Source organism: Ochotona curzoniae, unplaced genomic scaffold, assembly GCF_017591425.1.
Source record: "Ochotona curzoniae isolate NIBS_2020 unplaced genomic scaffold, NIBS_Ocur_1.0 scaffold_2476, whole genome shotgun sequence".
Taxonomy (NCBI): Eukaryota; Metazoa; Chordata; class Mammalia; order Lagomorpha; family Ochotonidae; genus Ochotona; species Ochotona curzoniae.
Window position 1 is genome coordinate 10,013,978 of NW_024467095.1, and position 22,374 is coordinate 10,036,351.

General features: G+C 43.6%; 1 protein-coding gene and 1 long non-coding RNA gene across 2 annotated transcripts in view; both read left to right on the forward strand.

The window, feature by feature from the left end:
• Positions 1–1,597, forward strand: part of DOCK4 (dedicator of cytokinesis 4) — a 350,501-nt gene extending 348,904 nt beyond the window's left edge. The window contains exon 53 of the mRNA XM_041002001.1: positions 1,109–1,597. Within this exon, the coding sequence (XP_040857935.1) occupies positions 1,109–1,597 (489 nt within the window). The remainder of the gene's footprint in view (positions 1–1,108) is intronic.
• Positions 1,598–1,676: 79 nt separating this feature from the next.
• LOC121170799 lies at positions 1,677–22,108 on the forward strand. Its single transcript, XR_005886056.1, has 4 exons — positions 1,677–3,560; positions 15,673–15,680; positions 18,805–18,808; positions 22,097–22,108. It is a non-coding gene; the product is annotated as an uncharacterized LOC121170799 (long non-coding RNA).
• The last annotated feature ends 266 nt before the right edge of the window (positions 22,109–22,374 follow it).

A 22,374-nucleotide genomic window follows, 5' to 3' on the forward strand; every position in this document is an offset into this window, starting at 1 on the left:
GTACCTCTTGCTCCTCCTCCTGAGGGCGGGGACAGTGGTGCCTCTCACTCCTCCTCCTGAGGGCAAGAGAGCTGAAATGGCACATCCAGTGCTTTGGAAACCAGTTCCTTCTCTTTCAAAGTCTGTGACCAATGAATGACAGGCCTCTGTTTTCTTCATTCTGACTGTGCTGAAAGCCATCAGCAGTGAGGCAGTTGGGGAGCTCAGTCCCTGGTCAGCGCTGAGTGTGACAGCACTCCCATGTGAGGCTGGATGTCTGACTGCAAGGCCACTGGTGCCTTGGACAAAGCGATCGGAGTGGACATTGGGTGCAGGGGTCAAAATGCCTTTTAGGATATTAGTATTTTGCACTGTAATGCCCAGGTGTGATTCCCAACTCTAGCTCTTGAATCCAGCTTCCTGCTAACGCAGACCCTAAGAAGCAGCAAGGATGACCCGAGGGCTTGGGTGCCTGTCATCTGCCCAGGGAACCGAGATCGAGCCCTCAACTTTGGCTGTTGCAGCCACTTGGGGGAGTGAACCAACAGAGGGAAATCCATCTCTCTCTCTCTCCTTCCCTCTACTCTTTCTCAAAGAATTAAAGTTAAAAAAAGTGATCAAGGCGCCAGTGGCCTGATGTTGGCTTGGAGCTGGCCAGCCTCACAACGCTGTGTCCCAGCTGTTCTCTGCAGACATTTCTGCAGCTCCCCCCTCCCCTCCACCCTAGTCAGAAAACATTAGGGTTCACAACATGACCTCACCACTTTTTCATGAATTTTTTTGGACACATAAACTTGCTCACCTGTATGAGGCTCCGGCGGCGTTCCAATGCACGTGTATACATTGTATATAATGTTCAAGGCTGGGCGAGTCCATCTCTTACATGGATCGTTGGCTGGACAACCGTGCACTTGGCTCAGTCCAGGCTGATGCTGTTGGCCGCATTTTAATTCACTCTCCGAAGTGGCCCTACGTCCAGCCACTTTGGAGGTGCCTCGGCTAGGACCAGATCCTTCTCCTCTCTCCCCGCTGTCCTGCAAACTCTAAAGCTGGGGGTGGGGGGAGACGCCCGCCCAGGGAACCCAACGCTGCTCGCCTGACTCTGCCGTGTCTGTCCCACTCGCAGCAGGGCTCCGTGCAGTCGTTCTCCCCCTCGCCAGTGGAGTACCATTCTCCAGGATTGAGCTCCAACTCCCCCGTCCTGTCGGGCAGCTACAGCAGCGGCATTTCCTCACTCAGCCGGTGCAGCACCTCGGAAACCTCAGGCTTTGAAAACCAGGTGAACGAACCATCGGTGCCCGTGCCAGGGCCTGCGCCCGCACCCGTACCCGCGCCCGTGCCAGGGCCTGTGCCAGGGCCTGTGCCTAGCTACGGCGGCGGGCCCGAGGAGCCGGCGCGCAAGGAGAGCAAGACGCCGCCCCCGTACAGCGTGTACGAGCGGACTCTGCGGCGCCCCGTGCCGCTGCCGCACAGCCTCTCCATCCCCGCCACCGCCGAGCCGCCCGCCTTGCCCCCCAAGCCGCTGCCCGCACGGCCCAGCCACCTGGAGAACGGGACCCGGAGGACCGAGGCCGGCCCGAGGCCCAGGCCCCTGCCCCGGAAGGTCTCGCAGTTATAAAGTCCCTTTTGTATGTCCCTGTGGTGAATTCTCTGCCGTTTACAAAGTAAGAGGTGTGGGGCTCAGAAGACATTTAGTGTAGGCACTTTAATCCCTTACACAGCTCTTTCCTTAAACAAATAGCATTTTTGGAGGGGAGAGAAACCCTGCTTATTGAATAATGTTGCACAATATGAAAAGTCACCAGTCTGAAACACCAGGCGTTACATGAAGTATGGCTAAATTTCATTAAAACGTTCTCATTCGACAGTGACAAATAGTGAAAAGGACTCCTTTTGTACCTTTTTATGTCCACTTTCTTTTCTTGCTAGTTCGATCTTCAATCCGATACAACCTTGTCAACCCGTGCTCTGCGTGATCATGTGGTATACTTTTTACTGAATCGTTGATATCAGGAAAAGCTTAGTGACGCAATGCAAGTACTAAAGGGGTTGCCAGGGTTGGGACTGGAAGTTGTCTTGTTCTGCAAACAAAATAGATCTGTAAGGATGCCATTGATGTGTGACAGCCGTCCACCTTCTTGCAATTCTGCTTTCTGAGGCGTTGAGCCCTGTGGTACCCAATCAGCATGGTACCTACTGTATTTCTTTGCAAGGTGCAGTTTACTTTCTGAGTCCCCATCAGCTAAATTAAGCAAAAGACCCTAGGAGAAATGTTTACTTGAATGTTATGCTCCCTCACTTGATGGTGTCCCATAGCAAATGTGCCACTGGCAAACAAATGTCCAGGATTAACTAGGCACAAATGACTGTGTCCCATTAACTGGAATTCAGGAGTCAGTACGGGACAGTATTAATTCAGTAGCGTAAATGAAGAAAAAAACTAAGCGAAAATGTATTAACATGATTAAATGGCAAAAGGACTTTGGCAAGGCAAGGGCATTAACCTGCGGTCCTGCACAGAATTAGAGATTGCGTGCCGCTCCCATCGTTCCCAGGGATCTTGTCTTCTGCACCAGTCCTGTGTCCCTTTGAGGAAGGCGGGTAAGTGGAGGCCCTGTAGCTGGGCTGTTGCAACGTAGTGTCTTAGCTATAGATGGGGACATCAGGGGTGCCACCGTTGTAGAAGTGTGGAAAAAGCACCTTGTGTGTAGTAATGTATTTTGTATCTTTATTTTTTTCTTTGACTGTTTATAATATAACACTCAATTGACAATAGATATGAACTGTATTTTAAATCATATTGTTAAATATTTTCCCTCTTTTGTTGGGAAGCCCATTTCAGTTTAACTGTGTCTGTTTGTTGATAGCTTACCTGGAAGGCAGTGAACACTTTTTTATATTCTCTTAATGAAACCATTCAGCAGGTATATGCTGTTGAGGCTGGTTATACAGGTTTTCTATAATAAATGTTCAAGTATTTTTGTACATAACTCGTTAATTTTAATAAGAGATACCGTTATGTGTAAAAAAAAAAGTAAAAATAAAAGCAAACAGTTGTTGATGCAGTATGATTGTTATAATTATGCCAAATACTTTATGTATGGGAAAAAGAATATTTGTACATATGTGCTTTTAACAATAATTCTGCCATATTGACTTTACAGTTTTGAATGTCAGAAAAATTAATATATGTTTAAAATATTTATGTTTAGTGGAAGTATTCATAATGGAGAAAAGGAACATATGAATTTTAGCTTTGTATCTTGCAAGTTTTGCAATTGGAAAATCTCTTGAAATAGGTTTTGCTTTTGATGGTAACACTCTGTGTTTGTAATTACATCCTTCAAATATATCTATATATATGTATGTATAGCAAACTCAGTATTTCTGCTTTAAAGTAAAACCTTCCTTTTAAGTAAGATGATATGCATAAGATAACAAAGCTTCTTTGATTTCCTTTTTCTGTGTAATTTAATAGATTTCTTGACTACTGCTTGGGCACAGTATAAATCAGTGTTATTTGCTCTTGGAGCCACTTTTTGAAGTTTCTGGCAGTGAACAGCCGACTCTACCATGTGCGTGTGATTCTGAAGCAGCTATATAGAGGTTTCGAGAGATTGTTAGCACAGATGTTCATGTCAGTTGCTGCTGAATGGTAAATATTAAATAAAATGACCAAATTAATCTCAATACTCTGTCTTTATTTTTAGACCCTGCCTGTCTTGAGCTGGTATAGAAGCTGCTTGGTCCTATCACAGCAAAATGCTTAGACTTCTTGATGGACAGACGCGCTCCGGGCCTTGGTGTGCCCTGGTGAACGCCCTCTGGTCGCACTACAATTCACTTATGTCATACCAAACGAAGGTCAAAAAGATAGCGGTGTGGATGAATGTTCCCCAGAGAAGACAGCGCTCATCTGGTCCACGGGTGGGGAACATGTGCCATGCGGGCCTTACACAGCCCGCGGAATAGTTTGGCCTCGGGAAGGCAACCACACCTAGGTGGGACTCAGGATTTAATACATCTAAAGCAGGCTGATTTTCCAGCAGTTAATTTTATATGGGCCAGGAATGAAGTTACAAATATCCAAAAGGCACCTGGCAGGAAAAAAAAAAGATCCCCACTCTGATGGGCAGTTGGCCATTAATTGGCCCAACTGGAAGCAATTTAACAAATAAACAATCGAAGCATGTTGGCATTAGTACACTGGACAGCAAAGAGGCAACTGTCAGATGCACAAGGGAATGATGGATGCTGCTGTTAGCAGCTGTGACGAGCTTGACCTGCCAGCCAGGTTCTGTCCACCCTCCTCCCTGCGTTTTCATAACATGATAAGAAGTCTGCCTGTAAGTATTTTACAAATATTGCAGAATCCACTGACTACAAAACACCAATTAATAATGTCTGGCTTTTAATTTTGTGGGATGCATCTATGCTGTACTAGGTTGATGGCATTTGGGTGACTCGGTGCTGAGCAAGCCATTGTCCCATGAAATACCAAAACCCAAGAAAAGGCCATTGTCAATACCCACCTGATTGTTTCTCAACATTACTAAGAGTGATTTCAGAGCCTCATGGGATCATTTTCATTATGGCTGAGCCTGTAAGTATTTCGATTCTACAAGTATAATTACAATATGAATAGCTCAGTTCTCTACCCAAGTAGGTTTCTCTGTGTATTGTTATTGACTGTTGTAACAAATACAACAAAGAGAATAACAAGTCACACAGCGTCCTTTTATTTGATCTTTGTACATTAACAGGTGTCTTGAACTGAATGAATCCTTAGTTATTGACAAAAGTAAGCTTTGCTCTTATTATGTCAGAGGACCATTACAAAAGGTTTAAACATTGATGGAACGTAACTTTAATTTTTACGTGTTGCTTTTGTCTCTTGTGCATATCTGTATTACATAGTTTTTCTACATCTTTGCATTCTGGTTTCCCAAACGTAAGGCTGAGTTCATTGCCATAAGGGAGAACCCTACCTCAAGAGGACTTTGATACTATCCCAATAAAAATAAAACAGATCTTAAAAAAAAAACTTTAAAAAATAATAATAAAAGAGACACTCTTCCAAATGGTGAGTTCCTCCATCGATGTAAATTTCTTTTATAAAATCTCTTTCCACAGATTGTCCTACATCTGCTGTTTTTCTAAATAATTAGCCCAAAATCATTTTTAGACCAGGGATGGCATATTTGGGAATGACATGTTCTGGTCTCCTACATTTGACTATTGGCAATTTATTGCCTAAAGGCATCATGCCAATATTAATGTCACCAGTAATACATTTTTTTCTTTTTTTAAGATTTATTTTATTTTTTTATTGGAAAGGTGGATATACAGAGAGGAGGAGAGACAGAGAAGAAGATCTTCCGTCCGATGATTCACTCCCCAAGTGAGCGCAACGGCCGATGCTATGCCGGTCCGAAGCCAGGAGCCAGGAACTTCTGGGTCTCCCACGCGGGAGCAGGGTCCCAAAGCTTTGGGCCGTCCTCGACTGCTTTCCCGGGCCACAGGTAGGGAGCTGGATGGGAAGCGGGGCTGCCGGGATAGAACCGGCGCCCATATGGGATCCCAGGCGTGCAAGGCGAGGACCTTAACCACTGTGCCACCGCGCTGGGCCCTAGTAATACATTTTTGATACAGTTTTGTTGAAGGTTGGATATTGATGATGCACAGGGAATGAAAATCCTCAGATTGTGTTGGGATCCAGGACCCAGGTGGACTCAGACACCCCCAGTCAGCCTCATCCAGGTTCTTATCTTCCTGTGGGTAAGAAACTGGAAAATATAGGTGGCTGTGGTCAGAAGAGCAGGACCTTCTGGATGGTACACACTCAGACATGGATGCAGGCTATCCTAAAAGCATGTGGTGGTCCCCAGGAAGGTGTCACGGTTGAGTGTGATGGAGAGTGGAACTAGATGTATGAGGCACAGTGAGTGAGTGTCCTGCGTCATAGGCATGGGAAATGTTGGGATTTGGACAGTGCCCATGGTCTGGCTGTCGGCAGTCCCTAACCCCCACCATTTTCTCTTAGAGTTTTCTGGCTGTGAAATTGGTAAAATTCCTCCCAAGATTTTATTACCCAGGGTTACCGGACTGGGAGGTTCACTTGGCTCTGGGTAGAGAGGATTATCCTGGGGTGACTCCGTGGAGTAGGGTGGCACCGCGTGGAGCTGGGACCACCCGTGCAGTTACTGGGTTATGAGCAGAAATCTGTAGTGTGAAATACTGGGCTTTTTTCAAAATGTGCTTCTGAGACTGCTAGAGGTGACTACATTCCTTTCCATAGGTGCTGTTTCCCTTAGTGAATTCTGTCACTGCCTGCCTAACATGTTTAGCGGAAATAGTGAAGGGAAGTTTAACTCCAGGAAGCCTGCTTTGCCTGTGGGTAAGTGGGGCAGGGTAACACAAAGCAGAGAAAGTCTGAGGAAGAAAGGGTTGTCCACAAGGAGGACTGATTGTTATCAGGATCACTTGGGGTTCACAGTGCTAGTTACTACATAAACAGGGTACAATAACCCTGGTGGTCAACCTTGATAAAATTTTTATCCATAGTTTAGCAGACATTCAAAGATGTGTGTGATGCAGTGAGTTAAGCCACTGCTCGGGGGCATCTGCATCCCTTTTCAGGGTGTGGCCTCGCATCCCAGCTGCTCCACTTCTGGTTCAGCTTCGTACCAATGCTTCTGGGGAAGCAGAAGATAATGGTTCAAGTGCTTAGGCTCATGCCAGCCACGTGGGAGACCTAGACAGAGTTCCTGGGTCCTGGCCATTCCTGGCTGTTACAGACATTTGGGTAGTGAATCAGCAAATGGGATCTATCTCTCTCTCTCTCTCCCAATCAAGTAGAGAAAAATACACATTTCTTTAAAGGGTGTGACACATACTTGGTTCCCTCATAACTATTGACTGAATAACTTTCCTTCCACATGTTTCTCTCTCTCTCCATCTTCTGTCCCTTGGCATTAAACTTCAGACACTTCAAAATTTTTCTTTTATCAAGGGCATCTCCTGAAAATGCTTTAAAATGCTTCAAGCCAGCAAAGAGATTGCTAGGAAGATGTTTAAGAACCTCCATGTAGGGTACTAGGAGTCACCAACATTCTCAACACATGGACCGCCTCACTTACCCATCCATTGTCTGTCATTCCCAGCTAGCGGCGCCACACTGAGAAGCCACAGCAATGCTCTGAACAGCCGCATTAAAAGGCACAATCAGCTCATTGCAGCTGATGGAGGGCCTGCTGTGTTTGTCCTCAGTGAGGGGAGACTCGTGTGGGTGGATGGGTTCCTGTAAAGCTAAGCAGAGGGGGGCGGAAATTAGTTACAGAGAACAACAACGAAAAATCTTTACACGAGAAAGAAAATGTAACTAGAATATACTGTAGGGGGTCAACTGTATATCGACATAGTTATGAAAATGTAAAACTTACATATTGATCTAGCCCCAAATTATCATAATTGTGTTGAGCGATGAGGGTAAGAAAAGGATTTGTAGGTGTTGTGAATAAGATGAATTTTCATCTTCCATATCAGTGCGTTATGCCTCAAACTTAATCACAAAGAAACATAATGGGGCTGATTTGGTGACATAACAGAATAATCCTCCATCTGCGGCCCCGGCATGCCATACACCACCAGTCTGTGTCCTGGCTGCTGCACTTCCCATACAGCTCCTGGCTTATGGCCTGGAAAGGCAGTGGAAGAATGGCTCAAATCCTTGGTCCTCTGCACCCACATGGGAGCTCAGAAGAAGCATCTGACTTCTAGTTTCAGATCAGCTCAGCTCTGGCTGTTGTGGCGATTTGAGAAGTAAAGCAGTAGGCGGAAGATGTACCTCTCCGTTTCTCTGTAACTCTGACTTCCATGGTAAATCAATTAATCAATCTTAAAAACAAACATCAAGAGTAACTAGGGGCAGTTAAATATTTGGGGAACCTTATATCCCAAAGCAGGCTGAAAACACGGGGCTTAAAAAGTGGCAACTGCTCGCCCTCCAGGAGGATTTGCCAGATGCTAATGTTGCTTCATTACAAAGTTTTTATATATTCTTGTGAAATGAAAACCAAAAGGTACTGAGAAACATATTGGTCTAGATTTCCAGCCGTTGTAATTTGGAAAGAATGTCACTTTATCTTCTTGGCAGGAAGTAGTTGAACCATCGGTGAGAGGAGATAAAGGGTTCATCCTCCCTCATATCCTTTACTTTCACATTTAAAAATATATTTACTTATTTTTATTAGAAAGGCAGATATACAGAGAGAAGGAGAGACAGAAAGATCTTCCATCTGCTGATTCACCCCGCCACCCCCAGCAGCTGCAATGGACAGAGCTGAGCCGATCTGAAGCCAGGAGCTAGGAGCTTCTTCCAGTCTCCCATACGAGTGCAGGGTCCCAAGGCCTTGAACCATCTTCCACTGTTTTCCTAGGCCACAAGAGGGAGCTGGAAGGGAAGTGGAGCAGGCAACACACGAACTGGCGCCCATAGAGGATGCTGTCACATGTAAGGTCAGGATTTAGCCACTGAGCTATTGTGCCAGGCCCTACTTGGCATGTTTAAAACAACCTAGCACAACTTCATGGAATCCCAAAGCTTTGGAAAGTGTGGATGTTTAACCCGTTTTTCTGGATGTGGTCAGTATAGGTGAAGTCCACATCAGGGCCATGCTTGGTGAAAGAACAGAGAACATTTGCAGAAACCACTTTGAAAACTCTTCCTGCAAGAATCAAAACATTGGAGACAGTGTTGTAGTGCAACAGATTAAGCAACTGTCTGATGCCAGCATCTCACATGAGTGCAGTCCCATATCTCTGCTGCTTCATCTCCAACTCAGCTCCCTGTTAATGTACCCCGGAAGGCAGAAGATGTTCCAAGTACTTGCGCCCCTCTCACCCACTGGGGAGACCTGGGTGGAATTCCAGGCTCCTAGCTTCAGCTGGGTCCTATCCCAGTCATTCGGCCATTTGAGAATTGAAGATCTTTCTCTCTTTCCCCCTTTCTGTCACTCTGCCTTTCAAATAACAATAAATTTTTGTTTTAAAAGAATCAAAACATTTTACAGATACCTATTGAAATGTCATCTTGGCCTCAAGTATTTAGTAGGATATGGTTTCTTAGTATTAGCGGTTTTATATCATGTAACGAGTTGGGGCCCGTTTCATTTCTTCCTCTTCACCTCGCTGTGCTCAGCTGTGATTTCCGGCTTTTTAGGCTAAGAGACTGCAGTTCATCTTGAACCTTGAGCACTTGATTGCTGCAGAATTCAAGTCGAAAGTACTCAAGCAGCCACAGTGAGTGGGTAATGGCTCCAAGATGCTAATTTCTTTTTCTCCATGATTTCTGTTACTACTTTTAAAAGAAAAGTTCAGCATTTTAAAAAATTTGGTGGAGAGCTGCATGTCATTCAGAAAATTTGTTCAAGTCAGATGCATAAAATATTAGGAATAGTACTGCAAGGAAGTGATGGGCTGAAGGGTGGAAGCTAAGTGCTAACGACAAACATGCATTTTCTCAGGGTGCTGAAAGGCTGTGGGACTTTCAGTGGGACTCCCGGCAGTGTTTCTCAGGTCTCTCACCCAAGACTATGCACAGGAGACCGTGCCAGCTGTGACCTGGGCCAAGAGTCACCTTCAGCTGTGTTCAGTCTGTTCATGGAAGGCAGCATAGTCTCTTATCTGGCCCTGTATCCGAGACCAGAATCATTGGCAGAATAAGGCTTTGTCCCTCCTGTTAAGAGTTCTTCAGTTATGACTGGATTCCTCTGAATGATTAAAAGATATTTGTTAAGGGCCTAATAGACTACAAAGAAGTATAATTGTCACCATTTTCCAGGAATTCCCTCATAATAGGGAAAAATAGAGGTAGCATGTCAACTGGTAGAGATATGTACTTTAAAATCAAAGAAATACAACTAGGTACTAAGCAGTGAATCCACCACAAACAGCACAGCAGGTCAATGTTGATTTTACATGGCGCATACCCATTGAGCACATGGTTCACTGTGTAACATGCTGTTAGATTGATTTCTTTTTCTGCCCACACTGGACCTAAGTTTGTCTGGAATTCTTGACCCTAAAGTCTTCTCCCTAGAGAAGAGTTTGTTACCAGCTGGCGTGGGTGTGTGGCACATTGACTAGCTACACAGTAGTGATACTTCATATGATGTCCCATGGACACAGAAACTAAGCAGACATTGCTGTCTCAGAGGAGGCCCCACACTGCTGGGCAGGGACAGATGCACTAATCAGCAGTTAACTGCAGGCTGGTTCTGCTACTGGGCCAGATGCCTGCCAACACTTCAAAATTCTTTATTCAGAAATTCTGCTTCTAAGAATGTATTCTAAAATAATCAGAAGTTTGCATAAATATGCATACATAATCATCATAACACTGATTATAATAATGAAACGTTAAAATATTCTAAGTGGTTAATGGTAGGGTATAGCTTTAATAAAATATCCATGCTCAGTGGCTATTAAAAAGTAAGGCATATACATGTGTTCATTGACATGGAAAGATGTTTACAGCATTGCTAACTGAAAAATTATGATTTAAAACTGTATGTTCCAAACCACTATCAAATAATTATATATGCTAGAATATATGTTTAAAAGTTAGTATTGATTAAATCTAGATAGAAAAATTATACATTTCTCTCATTCTCTTTCTCTGTCTGCCTTTATTTTTAAGTCTTCTGTAGTTAATTTGGTATAAAGAAACAAATACATTCATAGAAAAATAAGTGGCAAAGGCATAATAAAAGATCAGGAAATTAAAGGCCTGAGGAGAATGCTGTGGCAATACCGAGCCAATTGACCAAGAGTGGGCACAATAGAGTGAGTTGTGGTACAGAGGGCATCTCAGAAATTGTATCCCTTTAGTGAAGGCTTGGACAATCAGAGATGATAAGTCAGGGGAAAGAAACTCCAGCCAGCAAGCCCTGTGCAGGCAGAGACCTGGGAGCTGGTGGTGTTTAGGGTTCTGATTGCAGAAGCGCCAGGTGCAGCTTGGAGGGTGGAGCGATGGAACTGGCAAGATGGGATATCAGGTCTTGAAAGGTGTGATTTGCTGTGCCAGCCAGTTGGGACTTTTGTTACAGTTGGGACTTTTGTTACAGATGTAGAGTTGTTTAATTAGGGTTGTAAGTGCAGGGGGAATGACTGCTCCGGCTTGTGTTTCAGAAAGCTTGCACTTCGTGGTTACTTATTCTTGATGCAGGCGAGAAAAGATGGCAGGAATGGAGGTGACAAAAAAGGCCAGCTGAGGCTCCATGGATCTGTAGTTAGAATGATCTTGTGGAGAAACAGGAGGGACAAACCAAAGCCAAATCCTTGTGCTGTGGTTTGGATACAACTGGTCACCAAGAGGTTCGTGGGCTGCAAGCTCCAACCCGTGTGTCTGTGTTTAGGTGGTAGCACCTTTAACAAGTAGAGCCTCCAGGAAGGTGATTTCATTACGGCTGTGCCACTGTCATGAATGGACTAACACTGTGGAGGAACTGTGTTAGTTCCAAATGAAAATATACTATTGCTCATTCTCCTAGTGAGAATCCCTTTTTTTCCCCTACTGCATGAAATACTGAGTTGTTTTTCTTATTCTACAGTGTCATAATCTATTTAATATAAAAAGGGATGAGGTAGCGATTCCTAGCTCCTGTGCTGACCCATTCCATGAAGCCAACTTCCTAAGACCTTCTTTTGTTTAGGGAACTTCAGTTTAGTGCTGGCTAGATTTCTTAACAGGAAAAAAATCTATACACTAAGATTATTGCATGATATGGCTCAAAAACCTCATTTGAAATAGAAAGGATCCACACTTTAAGACATTCCTATCTCCAAAGTACTGACAGGGAACCAGATGAGAATTATTGACTCACGCCCACAATGGACAACCTCTGAGCTCTAGCTCATTAACCGTTCTGAACGAGTCCCTCTGTTTTTCTAGGATCTAGTTGGCCATTGACTCTCTCCTTCTACCATTTGTTTCTTCATGCTTTTATTCATGCTCCGGCAGTTTTTCACTGTCCACTTATCAATTCACACATAACACAATAATTGTTGAAGTTCTGTTAACAATAGCATCAAGAAGACAAAAGTGCTTCCTTCCTCTATTTCATGTATTAAAAAAAGAAGAAGAAAGAAACATCAAGGAGGATTAGTCTCAGAGCCTTGGGGACTCTGTCAAATGTAATGGGGCAAGACACAGCTGGTGAACCAGACATGTGGATTGAAACCAGAGAATGGTCCCCATCAGGCATGAATGGAACCTGAGTAGCGGAGGTGGCCACAAAATGCCCCGTAGGTTGGATTCTACATTAAGCCCCTTTCATATTTTCTGCTATAAGTAGCATCCAGGTCATTTGTGTCACATTTGGAATTATCAGCTTCTTGCCAAAATAACACTGTGCGTGTGTGTGTGTGTGTGTGTGTGTGTGTGTGTGTGTGTGTGTGTGTGTGTGTGTAACTACTTAGCCATGAATCATAGTGTTAATCAGACGAGACAGTACTGGAGACAATTAAAAACTCAAGTTTTCCTTATCAGTTACACCCAGACCAAGCTCCCTGAGGTGGATCAGGAGACAGACAGAAAGAGGCCTATTGTTATGCTGACCTATGGGTTTTCCTGGTCTCTCTATAACTCACTGTCCACTCATTTAACAGTTATCTTGATTCTGTGATATGTTCATAAACACCCACTGAGAGCTCAGTTTTTAAATTAAAAAAAGATTCACTAACCCTGATTTCAGTAGCATCATTAAAAGAAACACGCTGACATTCCAAATAAGTAGAATTATTATTAATGTACCAAAGATCTGTGGCTGAGATGTGACAGTTTTCTTGTAATGAGAGCAGGCAAGTGGGACTGGACCCACCCATCATGTCAGACCTGCTGCTGGGGTTGCTGAGTAGCTGTAAGAGCTAACAGCTGAGCACTGTTCTGGATGGAGGAAAGCACAACATCCTAACTCACAGGCATCTCCAATCTAAGTATGCTTTATTCTACACGTTGAGCTCAGATGAGTAGAGCCCTCCACTGGTGAGCAAAGGAACTCAGTGGGAAAGCAGGGGCTGTGAATGCGCAGGAGGCTCTCTGGTGGGAGTGCAGGCAGTCGTCAGGGAATGCAGAGTGCTGGCCTCTCGTCCACAGTCACAGGCAGCAAAAGCTTAGCCCACCTCTGATCGGAAAGGAGGAGGGGACGCCCAAAGCAGTCCAGTTCCGTAAATCTATAGGCTGCAAATAAAGACTCAGAAGCTTCGTCGTACCGAAGAACAGGTGAGATGTGGAAGTGCCCCCTGCATCAGAGAACAACTGCAGAGATCATAGCTCTCTTTGGAATCCTCTGTCTCAATGAGGGATCAAGCAGGTATGTTGAGGACACAATACAGGAGTCCTCCTTGGGAGTACTGGAGCAACCCCATGCTGGCCAGGTTAACTGGTAGAGTTTATGCAATGCTAGTGTCAGGGAGAGGGGCATGGAGCCTAGGTATGACTGCTGCCATATCAGACACCACACACTAGAAGAAAGTAGAGGAAGAGAAGGAACTTGAGGGCTAACGGGAAAGAAGTCCAGAAAATAAAGATTCTGGAAAGGATCATAAGGAAGGCACGGCATGAACTGAGGCCAGAAGCAGAAAGTTGTTGGGAATGGAGGGAAATTTAGGGGAGGGAGAAGTGAAATTGGAATAACCATAGCAGATGAGAGATGAGGTCATTAAACGGGGCCATGGTGACACTTGGAAAAGCACTGCCCATGTAAGAACAACACCAACAGCAATTTTAAGATATTTTAATAATGCAAAATATGAGTTCAAAAGCAATGAATTACTTCTAGCGACTGTTTAAATAGCTTTGCATCTATAAACATTGAACAATGGCTATAACCCAGGCAGAGTTCCAATCACTTTCATCTCCATCATACTAATAAGGACATGGAAACACAGAGACTTAAATAATTTGTTCAAATCACAGGGCCAAATAAATAGCAAAGCTTGTGTTGCAAATCTAGGTGGCTTCCATATGCTTGACTTGAAGGCCTGCTGCCTCTTTCCAATGCAAGGAACAGACACGAAGAGGCTGCTTCATCAGTAGCATGTTCCCCCGTGCGGTTTATTGAGGCAAAGACAAAGGCAAACCGGAACATACTGTTAGCAACCGTTGCCTCCTCTGATGCAGATTCCTAACCCCCTTCTGTTCTGTTTTCCCATTTTTTTTTTTTCAGTCCTGGGGCCTCTGTATTTTAGCTGGGTTCCTGACAAAGACTCCATTTCCTGGCTTCCTTTTTAGCTAGAAGTGGCCATATGAATAAATTCAGCCCATGAGAAGTGATCATCAACGATTTCTGCAGTCTGGGGAGAATTTACAAGTGCAGTCATTGCCCCCTTTTCCCCAGCCAGCTGGAAATGGGAAGAACCAGAGCAGAGATCTTGGGGCTGGAGATGGAAGCCACATCTTGAAGGCCAAGATGACTGGGGATGGAACAGAGCCAGTTGTGTGACTTAGAACCCTTGGGTTATTACGGCGGATAAGGGTGAGATTCTGTCAACTTTAATCCATAGGATTTAGTCAGCTTAGCATGAACCCTAACCCATATGCGTGGAATTTGAATTTGAACACTGGTGCCAGTTGTTTAAGTAAATTCAAATCATGTTTTCAGAGATTTCCTGTTGGATATTTTATACCCCAGTAAGCAATCATAGGTAGAATGGGAGAAGTCAAAGCAGACACCCAGAACAATTTTACATATACATGAAAGACTATTTTCAGTCTTCTCTGTGTATGTGTATTTGTGTATGGGTGTGTATGTGCCATGTGCCGAAAATGCTAAAGGATTATGTGAGGTCTTAAAATACTTTGAGAGATTACACTCTCCCAAAACTCGTGGCTGATCTAAATCCTGTCTCAAACCATCCAGACCAAACATGCACATTTAAAAATGACAGCAAATCCAATATGTGCATTTGACTTGATATTGAATCTCTGTCACCTACTCCAAAAGATTTTTATCTGAAACATTCTTGGAAGATAGGGAAAAATTAACTATATATATATATCAGACTTCAGCATCTTAAGGGGAGGGCATTTTCCAGAATTGCAGCCCCACTAATGTCTAGGGAAAGCCTCTGTGTGGTTAGGATGTTGGGAAGCACAACTCACTCTCCCAGTGAACAGGCCTAAGCATGACATCGTGTTTCGGCTCCCTAGCAGCTGCTAGTGTTTAGCTCTGCCACCTGAAGAGTTCTGACCCTTGTTCTAGTGATGCAGAGACCAAGGGCCAATCTCTGTTCATTCTGGGTCTCCTCCAAAGCGGCTCATTCTCCCCACCATCTGCCAGCCCAAGCCTTCCCTGGGCCTGCTATAGTACCGATAGTGTTCAGGGCCCTTCAGCTCTTTGGGGGGCATTCTCTTGACTTCCTCGACCTATCCTGAGACTAGCTCCGCACCTCCAGTCCTCTCCAGTCGAGGCTGTTTTCTCTCTTACTACACAGGCCTCACAGCACAGCTGACTCACATGTGTTCTTGTAGTCCTTCCCAATTTGTTTCATCAGGAGTTCAACCCCAACACATGGAAAATTTCTCAGTTCACAAATGAGTTCCTTGTCCCAAAACCCACGGTTATTTCTCTACCCCATTTTACTCTTTTCTCTCAGTGCAACTCAAAGCACAATTGACAGTGATCCCAGAAGAATGGCAAGTTTTAAAATATGTTAAGTTGGACTTGACTCAGATTAAAAACTTGTGATTCAAAGGACAAAGACAGAATGAGGCAAACTATGTGGAATCATATCTTGTAAGGAATGTGTGTCGAGATAATCTAAAGGATTCTTACTACTAAATAATGAATGGCAACTCAATTTAAAAATTGGCAAAAGAGAATAGCCTTCTATGCAAAGAAGATATGCAAACGGCCAATCATCACATGAAAAGATGCCCAGCATCCTTAGACTCCACAGAAGTCCGAATCGAAACTACAACAAGGGCCCAGCACAATGGCTCAATCCTCCTCTGTAATGCCAGGAACCAATATGGGCATTGGTTTGTGTCCCAGCTGCTTCACTTCCCATCCAGCTCCCTGCCTGTGGCCTGGGAAAGCAGTCAAGGATGACCCAAAACCTTGGGACCCTGAACCAATATGGGAGACCTGGAGGAAACTCCTGGTTCCTGGTTTCAGAGGGACTGAGCTCTAGCCTGTGGTAGCCACTTGTGGAGTGAACCAGTGAAGAAAGATCTTTCTCTCTGCCTCTCCTTCTTTCTATAAATCTGCCTCTCCCATAAAAATAAAACTCTTTTAAAAAAGAAACCACAGAGAGATACCATTTCACATCAACTGGGAGAGCCATTATGCAAAAGCTGTACAGTAACAAGTGCTCCTGAGGCTATGGAGAAGCTGGGACTCTCAGACACTGCTGGTGGTAGGAATATAAAACAGTGAATCCATTTTTGAAAACAGCCTGTCAGTTCCTCAAATGGTTAAACATAAGAGTTATTGAATTACCCAGCAATTCACTCTTAAGGTTACAGCCAAGAGAACTGGAAACACTATTCACACACATTTGCTCCAATGTTTATATCAATGTTGCCGTTAACAGCCAAAAAGTGGAAACATTCCAAATGTTCACCAATTGATGGGTAAGAAACCAAACCTTGTATATTCCTTCTTTTTTGGTGGTAGGAAAAAATGAAGTACTTATAATGCTAGAGTATGATACATCTCAAAAAGCTAAATGAAAGAAGTCAGTCACAAAGAAGGACCTGTTCTATGACTCGGTGGTCCAGAACTGACCAATTTCTAGAGATGGAAAGTGGGGTAGAGCCAGAGGCTGAGGGATGGAGGAGAATCAGTGTTAATGGAAATGGCGTTTCTTGGCAGGTGGGGGCAGGGATGGCAAAAATGGAAGTAGAGAGTGGTGATGGACATAAACTGCCTACTTTAAAAGATTGAACATTATGGTGTGTGAATTACATCTCCATAATTATTGTTGCAAAAACACCATGATTGATGACCCCATCCTTCTTAAAGTATTCTGGCTTCCGGAATACCATGCTCACTTCTCTACTCCTCAGATTCTATATCATCTCCCAGGATGCTAGGCTGAGGTACCCAATCTCATCCTTGTTCCTTTTCTCTTTTCATAACTAGCCTTGTCTCAAGGCATGAGCAAAATACACACTGAAGTCAGTTAGTAGCCTGAAACCTTTGGCTGAATAGGTGGTATTATAGAAGACCAGGGGAACTGACAGTGTGTGAATACCTTAGACAAGATGGAGCCTATACCATACTGTGCTCATAATGAAGAACAAAATTAACCCACAATCTCTTACTTGTAAAGATATGTAAAAATAAGCCCAGCACAGGGGCTCATTTGGCTGATTCTCCCCATTCAAGTGCTGAGATCCCATATGGGTAACAGTCTCAGATGCTCCACTGCCCATCCAGCTCCCTGTTTGTGGCCTGAGAAAGCAGCGGAGGATGGCTCAAACCCTTGGGACCCTGCACCCATGTAGGAGACTTGGGAGAGACTCCTGGCTTCTGGCTTTGGATGGGCTGAGCTCTGGCCTGTTGCAGCCACTTGTGGAGTGAACCAAAGGGTGAAAGATCTTTCCATGTCCTTCTCTTTGTGAATTAGCCTTTCCAATTAAAAAAAAAAAAGATACAAAGTAATGTGGAGCAAGTCTTAAGGCACTAAATTCAGCATAATAATACAATAACAGATCCATTATTTATTTGTAAGTTCTTGTGACTTGATTGAGTGGTGTACCTTGGTTATCCAGGAAGTTGACTCTAAGACCAGAGATCTGAGTGCAGCATTCTTATTTGGGGGAAGAAAGAATAACTATGCAGAAGGAAGATGAATTGAGATGCTTTGCTAAAGAACCTAGGCTGATTCTACAGCAAGCTGGGAGCAGATGTGGTACCTATGCTGGTTCAGTTGGAGATGAGAAGGGCAGGTGTTTTTAGCCCTGCATAGAGCACTCACAAAGCACTGCTCCTGCAGGAACTGGGACTGGGGCAGCAGGGTTGTTGGAAACCAGCTTTCATTGGTTAAGGACAACTCCGGGGGTATAGGAAAAGTGGGGGCACATTTCAACTAACACCACAGTCCTCTTAGGCAGGAAGCTAGAGAGGAGTAACAGACCCTTTTCCCTGGCCTTACCAGTGTTTTCATCCAGGACCCTCCTTAGAGCAGCCCACCCCCCCCCCCCCCCCAGTTTTGTAGTGTAGTTCAAGGTTAACATAACCGGATCAAAGGGGAACTCAGCCAAACCAGAAAAATCCAGTTTATGGCACATGAGTAATGAGACCTCTGCTTGACATTCAGGCCACCCTGCCTCGTTATGGGATCATTATAATATAATTAACGTGGGCTCGGAGTCATTCTGCTTTCCAAAATAACGGCCTTTGAAGGGCAAGAGAAAGGAGGAGGGGAGGGCTGTCCTCAGAAAGGGCTGTCCCTTCCCGGGGCATGTTCTGCCCCACAGGCCTCAGGATGACATGAACACAATGTCCCTCACACCGCAGAGCTGAAATTCACATCTGAGCAGAGCAGAAACAGTGTCTCCCTTTACATGGACCATGAATATATGGATTTTATACGCAGGTTCTTGTCTCCCACAGAAATAGATATGCTAAGCAGAGACCAGAGTCGTGTGCAAATAGGAACAAAATGTATGCAGCAATGAGAAAATAAATATACATTTGTGTGCAAATGTGGGCTGCTCCACAGTGAGACTCAACACGAGTGGACCAAACAGTTGCCCGTAAGCTAGAGAAAAAGAAAGACCACAAACAGTACCTTTAATGAAGAAGGTCCATCGAGCTCTGTTCAGAAGGGCGCACATTAGAGCAGCAGAAAGAGTAAAAGCAGCAGCAGCAACTCCAAGCACGCTCCATGATGGAAGCAGGGCTCTTGTCTGCTTGCACCTCTTTTTTTCTGTAAGGAAGGGGGTCCCACTCCAATTGTATATGCAAATACAGAAGAGTCTTAATGTGCACCCTGATCCAGATGCAACAGTCATATCCTGGAAAGCTGAGCATACCATATTTGGCAATAAAGAGACAGCATCCTTTTACAAATAGAGTCCCGGCTTACCTAAATTTTAACAAGTTAAATCATATGCTCTTGAATGGCCTGTCCCTCCCTTGGAACACACTTCGACAAACTTTGCTATGGCTACTTTCATTTGCTGATCTGTAATTCTTTATTGTGTCTGGCAGAGGTTCAAAGCCCAGGCTTGCTTCCACTGCTAATAAAACTGAGTTGGCTATAGCAGCCCTATTCTGCATACCGTGTCACGATAGATGCCATCAGTTGTCACCACAAAGTGAGTAATTCAGGCTTCGTGATTCCTTGATGCACAGCTTTCACTGACTGGACAGAAGAGAAAGAGGCCAAATTGACATCCTTTGGTTTGGAGCAACAATAGTATTGTTTGCATCCTCACCAGCTGGTTTTGGACAATTGTCTTCTTGTCATTGGGTCGTCATTGGCTATAAACAAACACCAAGGCAGTTGACTATCCTAGGCAGGGATGCTTGACCTGCAGGGGAGAGAACTGAATGTCCATATGCAGGGAATGCAACGCTCCACCCAGGGAGAGAAATGAGAGCAGATGGTGAGGTCAGTTTGTTAGTTCTATTTACCTAATTAAAGCCCTCACACATATTGTCAGGTAAAAATCATCTGTCAAAAAGTCCACCTGGTCATAATTGATCATCATTTGTAAGTCTGTTCTGGCTGCTGCTGCCAAAATTTTAGTTATGATCCCATGGTCTCAATTAATTAAGAACACAACTCCGATAACTGAGTGTGGCATTCATTTCCCAAACTGGGATGCATGGTGACTGACAGCAAAGAGGGGGGCAGAACATGTTTATTATGTGACTACATCTTGATGCACGCACTGGGGGACCTATTGTCAGGCTCCTGTGCTCAGGCTCAATTTGATTACAGTGTGTGTTGTGAGTGCAGCAAAATATTGATGAAAACGAATGAGTCTGGTGTTCCTGTTTGCCCTTTGAAGCCAAATGCAGTTTGGGGCATTCTCTTGACCTTTACTCGAGACCTCTTCATCTGAACTATCAATTTGCATAAATCTGTTGTGTGAAATTGGCCTTGCCTTGCGAAGACAGAAAACCTCAATCCTGCTCACTCTTCAGAAAGGTAAGAAACACTGATTATACAATTTTATTGGAACAGAAAGTGCTAATAGGTTGCATCTCATCCATTTTAAAAAATATCAAAGAATTACTAAAGTACCTTGGTATAACTTTCCTACGAGCTCATATTTAAAAGGCACATTAACAAGTGTTAATAAAGCAAACCCAGAATATTTGGATACGTATCTGTTATCATGCCAATGCCATGGACTATGAACTTGTCTTAATACAGTGTGGTATAATAACAGCCCCTGGTAAGTTAAGTGCATACTGATTATTTCAACATATTTATTAGGGGTCAGTGCTGTGGTGTGGTACATGAAGCCAGTGCTTGCAACACCAGCATCCCATCTCAGGGCAATGGTTTGAGATCCTCCTTCAATCCAGTTTCCAGCTAACGTGCCTGAAAAAGCAGCAAAAGATGGCCCAAGTTACTCGAGTCCCTTTTCTGCCCAAGAGAATTTCTGGCTCCTTACTTCGGCTTGGCCCAGCCCCAGATATTGCTGCCATTTGGGGAGTGTACCACCGGGAGAAGATCTTTCTGTCTCCTCCAACCTCGCCCTTACTTTGCACTATTCTGCTTTTCAAAGAAATAAATAAGTAAGTCTTCTAAAAATGATTATTCCATCTATTACAACATACAATTTTTCAAAAGCATGCCTAACAAAACTTTTCTTAAAAGCTGCTCTGGCAGTTGAAGCTAAGGGGAGAGACATGAACACAAACTATCATGGAAACTGGATCTCTCCATTAGCAGATATCCATCAGAATTTTCAGACATCAAGGAACTTGAAAAAAAAAGTGCAGAGAAGAAGGGAGATCATATAAAGGTAATAAGCTTAGAGACATGATCTGGTTTCTAAGGTAGGCAAAATTCCCTTTGAAGTCAAAAAAAAAAAGAGTTTTAGTTAGCTAAGAAGCAAAGGATTTAGTTCCCAAGAAATATTATCTGAAATGGTGTTGGTTTAAATGAGCTTTCAGTAAGTAGAAGGCAGGTATGCCTATAATTGGCTTTGTCATATAAAATCAGACCTTAGAGCTCCAGAGATTATATTTTCTTGTAAAGCATATTTCTCTGCCTCTGGGCCTGTTTTAACCCCATCGAAGCTTCATGGAGAAGTGATGGATAACTTTAGGTCAGATATCAAAGTTTGCCTAACACTTTCCAGAAAGGATTTCAGAGATGCAGCATATTAAACAACTCTTTCTTTTGCTTTGAAGATTTGTTTGTGGTCACTACTTGGGAACACATTTGAAAGGTTCAAGGAAGCAGTTTAGTATAATATTATTTAATCTCAAGTTAGCATTGTGTTTTAGGAAATAGGTATTGCTCCTCGTTTGTTTAACTTTTATTTTTACAAGTAGGATGTTCAGGAGAGAAGTGTCATGATTGTAATTGATGTCTAGCATTACTAGAGGTTTTTTCATCTCAGTTTTGACTCATGAGTAGTACTGATCTCAGTACTTGGTGATATAAGTTGGAACGTTACTAAGCCACACATTTGAGTTCAGTGAATTTCAAATCATGTGGCTAGTTTAGGAGCTTACTATGTGGAATCAATAATTCAAGTGAATGTTTTTGTTTTCTATAATTTTAATTAAAATCTGGTACTTATTTGGCAATTTCTCTGCCAAGTATGGTAACAAAGGTTTCCATCCCCCAGTCCTCTTTAATCATGCCTACAGACAAGTTCTGTCATTGTCCCTACTTCCCAACTGAGGAAAGTAGGTCATGGGAGAGTCACATCGCCAGTCCAAGGTCGCTCACTATTGGAAAGTTAGTATTTCATCCCAGCACGCTGGACCCCGGGACCTGCTTTCTGCACTCAGGATCATTAAAACATGGCTTGGTGCTACGAGGAATAGTTCAATGGTAACCACGACCTTTTAATGAAGACAAAATTTTAGTGAAAGCTAAAATCTTTGCTAAATGAGACCCATGAAGAAGTCAGGCATTGATACCAACATTCCTCTGGTTTCAATCATGTAAAACTTCTCAGAAAGTCTTTACAGATGCTCTATTGAGTCAGAGCTGTGTATTTTTGTTTGTTTGTTTGCTGCTTTGTATTCATGTGATATCTTTTAGAGAGACTACCATTCGAAAATTATTAATATTTTTTGTAGCAGTGAAAGAAGTCAAAATTACTGGGGAGATTTGTTTATGTACATTACCTCATATCCAATAATGTCAAAATAATATATTACTAAATCTTGTGCTTTATTGATGATG